The sequence below is a fragment of the Oryzias melastigma genome, linkage group LG24 (assembly GCF_002922805.2).
Source record: "Oryzias melastigma strain HK-1 linkage group LG24, ASM292280v2, whole genome shotgun sequence".
Lineage (NCBI taxonomy): Eukaryota > Metazoa > Chordata > Actinopteri > Beloniformes > Adrianichthyidae > Oryzias > Oryzias melastigma.
The window spans coordinates 8,592,350-8,606,838 of NC_050535.1; the positions used below are offsets into that span (position 1 = coordinate 8,592,350).

General features: G+C 37.1%; 1 protein-coding gene across 8 annotated transcripts in view; it reads right to left on the reverse strand.

Moving 5' to 3' along the window:
• Nucleotides 1–14,489, reverse strand: part of sash1a (SAM and SH3 domain containing 1a) — a 235,838-nt gene that overhangs the window by 38,020 nt on the left and 183,329 nt on the right. For all 8 annotated transcript variants that reach the window (XM_036210509.1, XM_036210508.1, XM_036210507.1 and 5 more), the window contains exons 3-4: nt 8,040–8,090; nt 7,919–7,968 (exon numbers count right to left, since the gene is read on the reverse strand). In XM_036210509.1, coding sequence (XP_036066402.1) covers nt 7,919–7,968; nt 8,040–8,090 — 101 coding nt within the window. The remainder of the gene's footprint in view (nt 1–7,918; nt 7,969–8,039; nt 8,091–14,489) is intronic.

Genomic DNA, 14,489 nt, shown 5'->3' on the forward strand with positions numbered 1-14,489 from the left:
TTTCTATCAGATGAATTCAAAGACGGACGGAGAGGAAAAGTGTTAGAAGAAGTATGAAATAGAGGTGGAGAATGAGACAGAAGGTGGAGGCGGATGGGTATAGACCACAGGGCACACTCAGCCTGTTTGTGTTTCCACTTCCATCTGCAGGATTACAGTCACGAGGAGAAGAGAGGAACGAGTGGGAGTGACAGAAGAGAGGAAGGAAACTAAAGGCATAAAAGCAAAAAGAGATGGAAAATATAAAAGACATGTTTTCTGAGCAGAACTAACATGGAGAAAATAGCAGTTTAAAGGCGTCTTGTAAAAAAAATACACAAACTGAATTCAGCATCCAGTCAGAAGTCACTTATGAGCATCTGCGCTTCGGAATTCTGGCGAGTTTTGCCGCCTGAGAGACAAATCATCTACTATTTATGTGAAGGATGAGCTTCAAAGGTTCAAATGAGCTCCTGTAAACCTGGCATAAACCAGATGTTAGATCAGTAAAGCCTTAGGCCAGATGTGACGAGATGACATGATGCACCCTGTGCAACTGTGAAGCTACGTTCACAACTACAACTTCCAATGTAAAGTCTATGTAAGGGTGTAATTCGGGTTTCTGCAGTTAAAGCTCTCATGTTTACGTGTGGCTACACAAGTTTCTCCATACAAAACATGCTTCCACTGACAAAGTTAAACCAGGTCACACTTTGACCAATTGGGAACGAGGATTTGGAAGTCATGTAGGAATAATCCCTATGCCAACCGCTTGAAATTTGACTGTGGAGGACAAAGTACCAGTAATAATTGCGTTTTTTTCCAGGCCAAAATTATATAAACATCAAGTCAGATATATATCCCAATTTTACTCGTAAAACATGGTTGGAACTTGAGCTGCGTTCAAGCGACCACTTCCAATGTAAAGTCTATGTAAGTTTCGCATTTTGGGCTTCCGCGGTCAAAGCTGTCGTGTTCACGTGTCGCTACACAAGTTTCTACGAAAATTGATTGTGGCGGACAAACTACGAGTAATAATAGCAGTTTGTGCCTGGCCCAAATTATATGACACAAAGTTAGATGTATATTGCAATTTTTTTTTGAAAAAAGTGGATTAAACTTAAGTTATGTTCACAACGCCCAACTACAACTTCCAATGAAAAGTCTATGTGAATTTCGCGTTTTGGGTTTCCGCGGTCAAAGCTGTTATGTTTATGTGTCCCAACACATTTCTACGACTTTTTTCTGGCTCTACGTACAAAACATGCACTGAAAAGTTAAACCAGGTTGAACTTTGACCAATCAGGGACTCAGATTTAGAAGTGGCGTAAAAATGACGTCCCTATGCCGACTGTTTGAAAATTAATCACGAAGGACAAATTACCAGCAATGATTGCTATTTGTGCCTGGAAAAATTATATGACACAAGTCCATCATATACCACCATTTTTACTTGTAAAAAGTGGTTGGAAGTTAAGCTACGTTCACACCGCCCTCAGCAACGCGCGTTTGAGTGACCCTTTCCACTGTAAAGTCTATAAAAAACGCATAGTTCCGCCCTTAAAACTCTTTTGCGTTCATGCATAGCTACGCACATTTTTATCACCGTTTGCTCCAACTACACAACGTGCATCCATTGAATTTACTTTGAGAGTTAAACCAAGTTGAATTTGACCAATCAGGGACTCCGTCTTGTTAGATGGTAGGCCTACACAATACATCGCAAATGTAGCAGCCTGTGCACTATACATAGCAAAAAAGGCGTGTTAAATTAAAATAAATAGTTACTATAAATGTTTATACATGCAAAAACCATCTTATTGCACTAGTATCAAGTTACTTATTGGTGTGGTGTTGAAGAATGTGTGTTAAGCGTTCTGGAATGATGAAATGAGGAATAAACATCAATAAAAACAAAATAAAAAATTCCCCAATCAATCAATTTAGCATAAATTTTGTGTCATACACCTTGGCTTCAATGCAAATCAGTATCAGATCAAAACTACATGGGTTTCCCCCCTTCACTGGTTCCATGCATGTGAGCGCAGATATCCGAACATGGCCGCCCCCTCTTTGAGCAACGGGGAATCTCTCCACAGCTTAAAGCCCGGCTACCATGACAACATAATGACATGCTAATTGAATGGAGGCCTGCACAGTTTGCCCCTCTGCTCATTTGCCCTTAAAAGAAGCAAGTGTCAGAGCTAATGCAAAACATCTCAGTACGAGACTTTCTTATGCTTTGTAAATAAACCCCCCCTATGTGGTTTATGAATGTATCAACTCAAAACTCTGCGGGCAGAGTGACTGGAAGGCCGTCTGGCGAGTATGCCAGAACTTGTTGTTGTTCACTTAATTGGCTCAACTTTAAATCTTTGCATTACATACGTCTGAGGTATTTAACAAGTTTCTGATTCACTAAAGCCTTCAAACTTTGTCAGGTTACTGAAAGTTTGTACCAATGATTACTTCACAAAGTTCCAAAACTGTTTTTGAATGGATGGTGTTAACTGCATTAATACAAATGTTACTGTTCTTGTAGAAAAATTAAATGTGACAGTCAAATGATGCATAAGTCTAAGGGTACGTTCAGACCACCCCTATGACCACGTCCAATGAAAGGTCCACGAAAACTCTCGAGTTCACATGTAGCTACGCACATTTCTAAGAACATTTTTAGAGTCTACGTACAAAACTGAGCAAACCTGAAAGCTAAACCAGGGCAAACTTTGACCTATCAGGGACTTAGATTTGGTTGTGACCATTCACTGTACAACTGCATTTTTCTTATGTACAACCGTCCAGTGTGAACGCAATGGGCTCTAGGGCTGGGTTGATAAAATCCATTAATAGAATTAAATCAATTTAAACTCAACAGATCAATAATCGATTCATAAAAAAATAAATCGATTGAGCAACGAAAACTAAAGTCCACCAGCTTGATGCTAACGTTTAATGGAATTTCCCATAGGACGGCTAATGCTAACACTCGGTCGACCAAAACATACATTGCTGACTAAATGAACATCTAAAATCACAGGTATGAATTTCATAAACTCTCTTTTTTTAAGTAACTATTTGTGGTTTTTTCCTCATACTTTCTTCTTCTCCTCTCCTAGAATAAAGTGTAATGATATAGCGCAGTCGCCACCTAGTGGCCAAACTGAAAAGCCCTCCAGGAGAAGCAGAACAATGTTTACAATGTTAATGATCTGAACAATTTTGTTAGAACTTCTCCTTTAGAGAAACAATGTAACATTGTATGATATTAACAATCTCTTTATTTTACTAATACAGTTTGTGAACATTATCAGGTTAATATGAATATATTCAAAACATATAGTGGATTATTAATGTATTTCTAAACAAATGTGTCTAAATGTGTAACCTCAAAATTGAATTGAAGAATCGAGAAAATGGAGATGAAAAATACAGCAACAAGTTTGTTTTTGTCCCGCCTACCAGCCTCCAAATCTATCATATCATCGTTAAAACTTGGCTTAAAGTACCAGAACTGCCCTCTGACTCCTAAAACCTTTAATCTCTGTTTTGTCGGTGACATCCATGCTTTCATCAAAATGCATTTACTCCTCGAGTTAGCCGCACTGATAAGGAAGCTGCCTAACCTGTTTAACAATACCAACAAATCAATCACACTCCAAAACAGGAAGTCCCAAACTTCGACTGCTTGACCTCCTGAGAGCCCCTCCGTCATCACCGCCTGCGTTAATGGGAGCTGTGGCCGGGATTTGCCGACAATATAAAGTGGACACGCCGAGACGGAGGGCTGGCACAGCTGCAGGATGAAGTCTGGGAAATCTCGCATTGTTCTGTAGAGAGGTGATGATGAGGTAGCCGTGCGTCAGCGAGCAAAAGTCGCTTTTGTGGGGCTGCCAGTAATATGTCGGAGAAATGGATAGGGTCCGTCTATCGCAGGGGTATCAAACTCTAGAACAGAGGGCCAAAATTCAAAACACACCTTTGGTAGCGGGCCTAAAACTAAAATTTATAACTTTAAAACCATAACTTTTAACATAAATATGAACTAGATATATAGCACTACCTGTGATCATGCTAGTGTGAATGCTGTAAGCTGAAATTGGCCACTAAAGTTTCTAGTGGTGAAAGCTTAAGATGCTGAAATTGATAGCTAGAAATCCTGAAGCTGACAGCTGAAAACGGTGAAGCTGATAGCCAGCTTAAATATTAGCTAAATGTTAAATTAGCCAAAAGAACAAAACAAAAAAAAAACTTTGGTTGGTCAAAACAGCTAGCATGTAGCTGAAAAAAATAGCTAAAATTTGAAATAGCCTAAATTTGCCAAAACAGCTAGCATGTAGCAGAAATACTAGCTAAACTCCAAACTTTGAAAAAGCGTAAATTCGCCAAAACAGCTAGTAAGTTAATGAATTATTAGTTAAAGTCCAAAACAGCCTACAAAAATTAAAAAACAAAAATTAAATTGGCCAAAACAGCTGGCATGTTGCTGAAAAAATAGCTAAACTTCGAAATAGCCTAAATTTGCCAAAAGAGCTAGCATGTAGCTGAAAAAAAAACTAAACTTTGAAATAGCCTAAAATTGCCTAAACAGCTAGTAAGTTGCTGAATTATTAGTTAAACTTCAAAACAGCCTAAAAATGAAAATAATAAATAAATTAGCCGAAACAGCTAGCATGTAGCTGAAATAATAGCTACACTCCAAAATGGGAAAAACGAAAAAAGCCTAAATTTGCCTAAACAGCTAGCATGTAGCTGAAATATTAGCTAAACTCCAAAATGAAAAAAAAATGGAAAAAAGCCTGAATTCGCCAAAACAGCTAGTAAGTTGCTGAATTATTAGTTAAGCTTCAAAACAGCCTAAAAAATGAAAAAAAAAAATTAAATTGGCCAAAACAGCTAGCATGTTGCTGAAATACAAGCTAAACTTATCAAAATAGTCCAAAAAGCTAGCAGAATGCCTATTTAAAACTTTAAAACCGTAACATTTTTAACAATTATGAATAAAAAGTCAGGAATATTATTCCAGAATAAATCAACCTAAAAAATTAAATAACTTTCAATAATGAAAACACAACAAATGAATGGAATTGAAAGCAAAATAAACCTCCACCATAAGCTAAATAAAGCTATATTTTTATGACGGTGTTGATGAGAAGAATAAAAACCTAAAATATACACCAAGGCAGGAAAAAACACAAAGACATTTTTAGCTTCTCCTAAACAGCAAAGAAAAACATTGTTTGAAATGTGGCATCTGGTTCCCATCACTCTCAGTATTTGCCTGTGCAACATATACAGCCATGGGAAAATATATCATGTCTGTGGTATGTGCTTCCTGTGCCGCACGTGGTCATCACACTAACATGACGATCCGCAGAGGGTCACACATCGGTGATGATCAGGAAAAAAACCTTTGATTATTTAAATATTGAAGAGACGCCCGCTGTCATTATCATGGAGTCTTTCCGGAAACAGGCTTCGTTTTTGACGCCAAACAAAACGGCTCATAAAGAAGCTAATGTGTTCAGCCAAACAGCTGCTTCGCCTAAAAGCTACTTAGCTTTGAACACCATCAGACTAACCTCAAGTTAGGACATGATGGAAACGTTGAAGGTGGATAAAATACAAAGAGGTACAGAAATATTAACCCAAACACTTGCGGCACAAGGAAAAGGAACCCCACCCATGTCCTGTTTCATCCTTCGTTCATTCTCCTTGGCTGTAATCTTTCGGACATCACCCGTTCTGCCTCCCCCTCTACCCACAGGACACAAAGCCAGGAAGGAAGTGCAGAGGGCCAGAGAACAGAGGACGGCTGCTGGGCTGAGAGGCCTAGCCATGAGGAAACGGTCTGTGGTTTCGTTTAGCTCCAGGGACAGAAGAAAATCAGTATTAATTGAATTATATATACATATATATTTAGCTATTTTAAAAGCGTTCCCAGTTTTGCCAAAATAAAAAAAAATGTTTTCTAGGACATAGTTTCTGCAGAGCGGTATTAGTTCATTAAAAATTCTAAATGAGTTGTGGGCGTGACTGTTGGCACAGAGTAACCCCGCCCCCCTTCCCTTTCATAGCAGGGAGCAGCATATTTTCTACTTTCTACTATTTTCAAACGACACTTTTTCTGATTCATAACAGATTGAATAAAAAAAAAAAATACAATATTTGCCAAAGTATAAGTCACAGATTTTTTTCATGGTTTAGTCGGGGGTGATATTTTTTTAAATATTACTAGGCACAAATAGTTGTTATTTTCCCACTATTAGTTGCCCTTTCATTTCCACTAACAACCACTAGGGGGAGCATGCATCCAAATTTGCTACGATAGTGCCAGAAGAAGAAGAAGAAGAAGAAGAAGAAGTGTCGTCCAAAACAAGAATCTGATCGTTTTCCTCTTAAACTTTGATATTTTTCTCATTTACATCAAAACATTATTATACTTGATTTTATTTTTGGGACTAATGCGGAACAGGAAGTCATCAGACGGAGTTACAGTTGGACGGAAGAACTGGTAAAAGTGCAGATCTCATGAACCGGACATGGAAACATGATAACTGATCATTTAGTAGAATTTTTTTTAAATAAATTTGATCTCTCAATATCATCTGTGTCATCTCTGCCGCATAAATAAGATATAAGGTAAATGCTTCCAAATAGCAATGAGGCGAAAAACGTGATGTAGGGCCGGGCGATATATCGATATTATCGATTAAATCCAATTTTATGTTTTAGACGATTTATTTATCTCACAGAAAACCGTCTGCATTGTTCTGCAAACATTTTTACAGTTTAGATTTAGTCGCACTTTGTCTTTGAGACGATTTCTAAAAGAAACGTTATAATAAAAAAGCTGTTAAAAATATCAACCTTTGTTGTAGAAAGTGAAAATAGTTTGAATTTGGAATGAATAAAATCAGAGATGACATTTTTTTTGGCCATAGTGCCCGGCTCTACTTGATGGTAGCTTCTAACACACATGACAGGAGAGTCTAGTTCATTTTTAGTTTACATTTTTGGACAAGCATTGAGTATCCAAGTGGACGTGAATTTAATGCTTGCCAAAAAAATTTGATTTTTTTTTTTTAAATTCCAGTATATATATTTTTTTCAAATGTTTTAGTTATTTTTAGTTATTTATTTATTTTAATTGTTAAATATTTTGTAGATTTTTTTTTTTTTAAAAGCACGTTTTTTTAATGTGTGAGTACCGTTCGGTGGCAGATTAGTTCTATAACGTTGGATTGTTTTTCCCAAATGTGCGACTTATACGTCCAGATCAACCTGTACGTGTTTTTTTATTATTTTTTTATTTTGATTAGACATTTTTTGCTCTTGCGACTTCGATTCCTAGCTTAATTTTCAAAACATATGTCCTCAATCATCATAAAAATCCCACAAGAGAAAGTTAAAAAAGACCAAAAACCTGATTTTTATTGGACTGGGTCTATAAATGTTTAATCATTTGGAGATGTAGAAGTTTGAGGCTAAAATCTTCAGTCGTGTTCTGACAGTCCGGCGTTTGGCTTTAGGGACTACAAGCAAGACTTTGCTCTCCCTGCCTGGATTTGTTCATCATTAGCGTGTTGTTTTTCCCTCCAGAAGGCTGAAAGTTTACTGACTGTAAGCAGTCTTAGCACACTGAGACAACACTGCAGGTCAACCTGTCAGAGGGAATCAGGCCTGTTATGTATGGCTGCGTAGCTCCAACCAAGGTCAGCTGCAGCACTCGCTCAGTCATCTGTCAACTACATCTACCCCCCCAGGAGCAGTTACCTTAGTCACGCTTTCATCCATCACTCGGAGGTTAGCGCAATTATTAGCTTTTGCACTCAAGAAAGCCTGAGTGTGACTCATGAGTTTGTGTGCAAACACAAATTCTAGTGCAACAGATGCACATTTCAAGCCACAGACGGAGAACGACAGTAAAGGAACGTACTTCCTGTCTGTTTCAGGAGTGGACACCTCACTGCTGAAGCCCAAGGATTCCTGAAAAACAAAGAGATGGAGAAATGAGCACAGATTCAAATGAGCAGATCATTTAAATAGTTCGTTTTTACCTGGATTTCATTTCGGAGCTGCAGAGAGGTACTGCTGTGGTCCTGTTTCTCCTAAAAAACAACAATAAAAAGAAGTTAAAGTATAGCAGATAGGCTCTTTTTACAGAGTTAGGTGGTCAAACTAACTATTTTTTTTGTTTTTAGTACCGGACACAGTGAAAGAGACGTTTCATAAAACCCTCATGAATAAAGAATGTGGTGAAAACAAACACAGGCGCTTGTGCAGACAGCAGCAACTTGATAGAAAATATTTGCTTCAAGTACAAAAACTTGCAGAACTTGATCTGAATGTTACTGAACCAGAACAGCCACCATGCTGAAATGTTGGCTTCACAAGCAAAAACACACGCATGACCAGAGCACCATTCCACCGGGCTCCTACCTCCATCCCTTCAAAATAAACACCAGCTGGTCTACCTGTCAGTGCAGTAAAACTCTGCAAATTACAGTATCTGACTTTGAAATACTACTAAAGTTTGACCTTGAATTTACAAATACAGATCTGATATTGGTGCTATTTTTATCAAGTTCATCTTCTTTGCCTCGTTTGGAGTTATTTTTAGTTAATTGCCTCCACTAACATCAAAAACAGGAGCCAGTGTTGCACACGTTCCTCTCAGTTTCACACGAAATCGCAGAAATCTGGAACTAGGACTTAAACTTGCTGCATCCAGTTCTTCAAAGTCAAGAAGCAGCCTTTAGGGACGACATAGTTCTTTGATTGCTCCGCTCTTATCTGCTCTTAAAATGTCAAGCACAAGATAACCTGACCCCATGTACTAACAAAGCCTCTTCTCTCAGGGTTATCCAGTTGTCCTGATATAGACAGGGTCAGGCTCTTGCTTAGAGTTAGTGACCACGTTTTTAAGGAGCCTACCTGACCAAGAACTTCAGGAAAATAAGAATAAATGGAAGATGTCTTAGCAGTAAAATAAGAAAAAGTAGACTTTCTTCTCTAAATGAAGGGAAGATTGCATTAAATGCCATGAAGATAATTGTCTTATTGTACAAATAGGTCCCTACGAAGTTGAGTTGTTATCATCTCTAGTGCTTAGAAAAAGAAAATCCACACAGATACACAACGCAGGAGTGTCAAACTCAATCAAACAAGGGCCAAAATCCAAAACACACCGTAGGTCACGAGCTGAACAGAATAAACATGACTAGATATTTAGCATTACCTACGACAATGCTAGTGTGAATGCTGTAAGCTGAATTTGGCTGCTGAAGGTGCTGAAAATGACACGTGAAAACGCTGAAGCCGATAGCCAGCTAAAATATTATCTAAATGCCAAATTAGTCTAAACAAAAAAAAAATAAATAAAAAAAAAAAAAGTTTAAAAAAAAAAACTTAGGTAAGCCAAACTGCTAGCATGTAGCTGAAAAAATTGCTAAACTTTAAAATTTCCTAAAAAAAAAAGAAAAAACTCTAAATTAGCAAAAACAGCTACCCCATAAATATTAGCCTAACCCCAAAACTGCCTAAAAGAATAAAAACAAAAAAGGCTAAATTAGCCAAAACAGTTAGCATGTAGCTGAAAAATTAGCTTAACTCCAAAACAGCCTAAAAAATTTTAAGGAAACCTAAATTAGCCAAAACACCTAGCATGTAAATATTAGCCTAACTTCAAAACAGCCTATTTAAAAAAAACAACAAAAAAAACCCTAAATTACTCAAAACAGCAAGCACATGAATATTTGCCCAATTCCAAAACTGCCTAAAAAATAAAAAATTAAAAAAAAAAGCTAAGTTGGCCAAAGCAGCTGGCATGTAGCTGAAAAATTAGCTCAACTCCAAAAGAGCCTAATTTTTTTTTAAAGCCTAAATTAGCCAAAACAGCGAGCATGTAGCTGAAAAAAATAGGTACACTTCAAAATATCCTAAAAAAATTTGAAAAAAGCCTAAATTAGTCAAATCACCAAGCGCATAAATATTAGCCCAACTCCAAAACTGCCTAAAAAAATAAAAAATGAAAAAAACCTAAATTGGTTAAGCAGCTAGCATGTAGCTGGAAAAAACAGCTAAACTCCAAAAGAGCCTAAAAAACTTTAAGCCTAAATCAAACAAAACAGCTAGCGTGTAAATATTAGCCTAACTCAGAAACAGCTTAAAAAAACTTAAAAATAAAAGCCTAATTTAGCCAAAACTGCTAGCATGTAGCATTTTAGCTTAACTTAAAATTGACAAAAAAATCTTAGTTAATGCCAAAATAATCCAAAAAACTAGCAGAATGTCAGTTTTGAAACTTTAAAACTGCAATTGTTTAAACATAATTATGAATAATAAAAAGGCAGGAATATTATTCTAGAATAAATCAACTTAAACCTTAAATAACTTTCAATATTTAAAGATATATTTGCTGAAAATGAGCGCATTGGTCCACTAATAACAATAAAATGATCTGGAGGGCCGGATCCGGCCCCCGGGCCTCGACTTTGACACCTGCACTACATCATTTTAAAGGTAAAGCTTTAAACCACTTTGAGGAAGCGTCCTCAGAAACCCCACTGTGACTCTTAAATCCCCCCATGGGAAGAAACAGCATTAGCCGACACAAGTTCCTGCTTTTACTTCCTGTTGGACTTTCAGTTTTTTACCAGCTGAGAATGAAAGGAAATATGTAATGACCAATGCAGTCACCTTTGTTTTCTGCTTTGCATGTAAAAGTTCAAGGTGTGCAGCTGGATAAGCTTTTTAGTCTTGTTAGGAAAAGTATCCCTAAAGTTCACATCGCCCTTGACAACGCGTTTTCATGCAACCACTTCCTGTGAAAGGTAAAGATAAATGCGAGTAAATGCACGTTTTGCAAAACTCCTGAACATTTTTTGGACTGTTTTTGGGCTCTATGTACAGAACGCCTTGATAGTTACACCCAGTAAAACTTTGGCCAATCAAAGAAAAGTAGAAGAAGCCCCTACCTACTAGTCTAGTGTGAACACTATGGGCTAAACGTGTCAAATGCCCCATGTGAACAGAGCATTACAGTTCTAAAATCAGTTTGTTTTTATAGTGAAACCTTTTACCTTCTAACAATATATTTTTACTATTGAACTACTAAAAAAAAATTGGAAAGTTCCTCAAAGCAAACAGAATCTGGAAGCCTAATTCTTAAAACATTCCTTAGTACCGTCCCAACAAGTGGATTAAACAGAAATTACCCACATTAGAATCTCTTTAGAACCCATTGAAACACACAAATCCTCAAAGTATCTTATTGAGCCTGAACCCATCACAATAATAGACTTCATCTACTGTTCTTAGCGGAATAGCTGCCTTAACTCCAACAATAGTAGATATCTAAATGTCTGGTACTTTGATGTATCACATAAGTGACTAAACGTTTTGCCTTTCTGAGGGATTATGGTGATTCCCATAAGTTAGAGAGCAGGTATACGTCTAAGGTCAACCCCCTCATCCTAGTCAGGATGTAAGGAAAACCTGGGAGAGTACTGTTTGTTTTTCTCTAAGAAGCAGCGACGACGAGACAAAGAAATACCACATCTATCCCTCCAACAAGAATAGCTTTTTCAGTCTTGTTTAAACAACTGAACTGTGCACAATACAGCTTCCTGCCACAAAATACCACAAAAACGGGCGCGCACCCAAACGCAAAGTCACAAATACTTTCATGAAAGTGGAAGTAGCCGGCTGGTTTTGCTGTCAGATCCTCTTTGATGACTTCTCCGGCCTGCAGCGTCGAGGGAGCGACGCCGCTCTCCCTGCTGGGTGACTGCGGGCGACCGGCCAACGGGGTGTAAAAACCGTTTCAAAACACATTTGAACCTGGCTTCCTAGCAAACACTCGTAAACATTGGAGTCCGATGTGGGCTCTGACATGCATCCCACCGCAGACGTAAACCCAGACAGAGAAACACCTACACACATACACAAAGTCGGCCTCCACTTTCACAGATAGAGCTCCTTAAAGACACAAAGCAGCCCTCTGTTCTTCCTATTCATCTTCGGCTTCCTGTGTTCCCTGCCTGTGCATGCCATCCCAGGCATGGAAGGAGGAGGGGAAATGGGGACAAAAATCAGCCACTAAAAAACCAAAAAGTTCACTTTTTGTCACAGATTAAAATCCCATTCATTGAAATATTCACTGGAATAAACAAGCTACAAAGATATTACTAGTGCACAAAATCCGCCGATCAATACATTTAAAGTAGAGTAAAGCTTGGATCCAACATCCTACTCCCAGAGGGGGTACGCTATCCTTCACATGAACTTACCAACGTCTTGTGATACTGCCCTACTTACACCAAACTGGTGTGTGTGCATGTGAACGTGCACGGTTTCTCTCCGGTTTCTGTGTGTGTGTGTGTGTGTGCGTCCAGTTGATGGAACGGCCTGATTCCTTATTGCTTAAGCATGACGGAATTAAGGGGAGAAAAAAAAAAAACTAAAACGAAAGAGTCAAGTAATGAGGATCACAAAGTCAGCAAGTAGAGAATCAACAATGACCTCACTTTATTCCCCTGATGCACATGTGTCAAAGTCAGGAATTGTTATTAATGGCCCGATGTTATCTTGAGCTTATTTCTAACTTATATAATTTTGACAAAATATATTTTTATGGAGTGTAAAATATTGAAAATTATTTAAGGTTTAAGTTGATTTATTCTGGAATAATATTCCTGCCTTTTTATTATTCACAATTATGTAAAACAGTTACAGTTTTAAAGTTAGCATTCTGCTAGCTTTTTGGACTATTTTGGCATTTTTTAGATTATTTTAGAGTTCAGCTAATATTTCATGCTAGCTGTTTTGGCTAGTTTAGGCTTTTTTTGTTGTTTTGTAGTCTGTTTTGGAGTTAGGCTAATATTTACACAATTGCTGTTTTGGCTAATTTAGATTTTTTTCAGTTTTTAGGATATTTTGAAGTCTAACCTAGTTTTTTTTGTTTGGTTTAGTTTTTAGGCTAATTTGGCATTTAGCTAATATTTTAGCTGGCTATCAGCTTTAGCGTTTTCAGCTAATTTAGGCTTTTTTATTTTTAAATTAGGCTGTTTTAGAGTAAGACTAATATTTACTCGCTAGGTGTTTTGGTAAATTTAGGCTTTTTTTATTATGTTAAAGCTGTTTTGGAGTTTAGTTAATTTTTCCGCTGCATGCGAGTCGTTTTGGCTAGTTTAGGCTAGTTAGGCTTTTAAAAAAAATTAGGCTATATTGGAGTTAGACTAAAGTTTTTTGGGTTTTTTTTAAGTTTTTTAGGCTAATTTTGCATTTGGCTAATATTTTAGCTGGCTGTCTGCTTCAGTGTTTTCAGCTAATTTAGGCTTTTTAAAATAATAGTTAGTCTGTTTTAAAGTAGGGCTAAAATTTACACGCTAGCTGTTTTGGTGAATTTAAGCTTTTTTCAGCTTTTCAGGATATTTTGAAGTTTAGCTATTTTTTCAGCTACATGCTAGCTGTTTTGGCTAGTTTAGGTTTTTTTGTTTTGGATTTAGGCTAATATTTACACAATTGCTATCTTGGCTAATTTAGGCTTTTTTCAGTTTTTAAGATATTTTGAAGTTTAGCAATTTTTTTCAGCTACATGCCAACTGTTATGGCTAACCTAGTTTTTAGTTTTTAGGCTAATTCAGCATTTAGCGAATAGTTTAGCTGGGTATCAACTTCAGCGTTTTCAGCTAATTTAGGCTTTTTTTTCAATTGGTTGTTTTAGAGTAAGGCTAAGATTTACACGGTAGCTGTTTTGGTGATTTTAAGCTTTTTTTAAAATGTTAAGGCTGTTTTGGAGTTTAGGCTAATTTTTCCGCTGCTTGCAAGCTGTTTTGGCTAATTTAAGCTTTTAAAAAAAATAGGCTGTGTTGGAGTTAGGCTAATATTTACACGCTAGCTGTTTTGGCTAATTTAGGCATTTTTTCAGTTTTTCAGGATATTTTGAAGTTTAGCTATTTTTTCAGCTAGATGCTAGCTGTTTTGGCTAATCTAAGTTTTTTTCTTTTTTTTTTTCTTCCTTTTTATTAGGCTAATTTTGCATTAAGCTAATATTTTAGTTAGCTATCAACTTCAGCATCTTCAGCGGCCAAAGTCCACTTACATCATTCACACTAGCATTATCACAGGTAATGCTATATATCTTGTTGATAATTATGTTTAAAAGTTACGGTTTTAAAGTTTTAAAAATGTAGTTTTAGAGTTTTCAATAAATGTTTATCCTGATGTATTCTTGAATCGCAACAAATTTTTTGAATAAGCTTGTAAATTGACCCACAAACCATAGAAAAAAAAATCAGCTTTTTTGCAGCATGACCAGATTGTGCTGAAGAACTGAAGAACATTCCGTTGAGTGCTGCAGTGTAGAACGCATCCACTTAAATGACGTCATGCGGGTCCAAAAGTTCTTCCTCCCACAGTTTTTGCCAACTTCTATGGCAGCAGTAGGTGGATGCGCAGCAGGAGCTGAAGGCTGAAGCAGTGGAGGAAGTCCAGCTGGCACAACT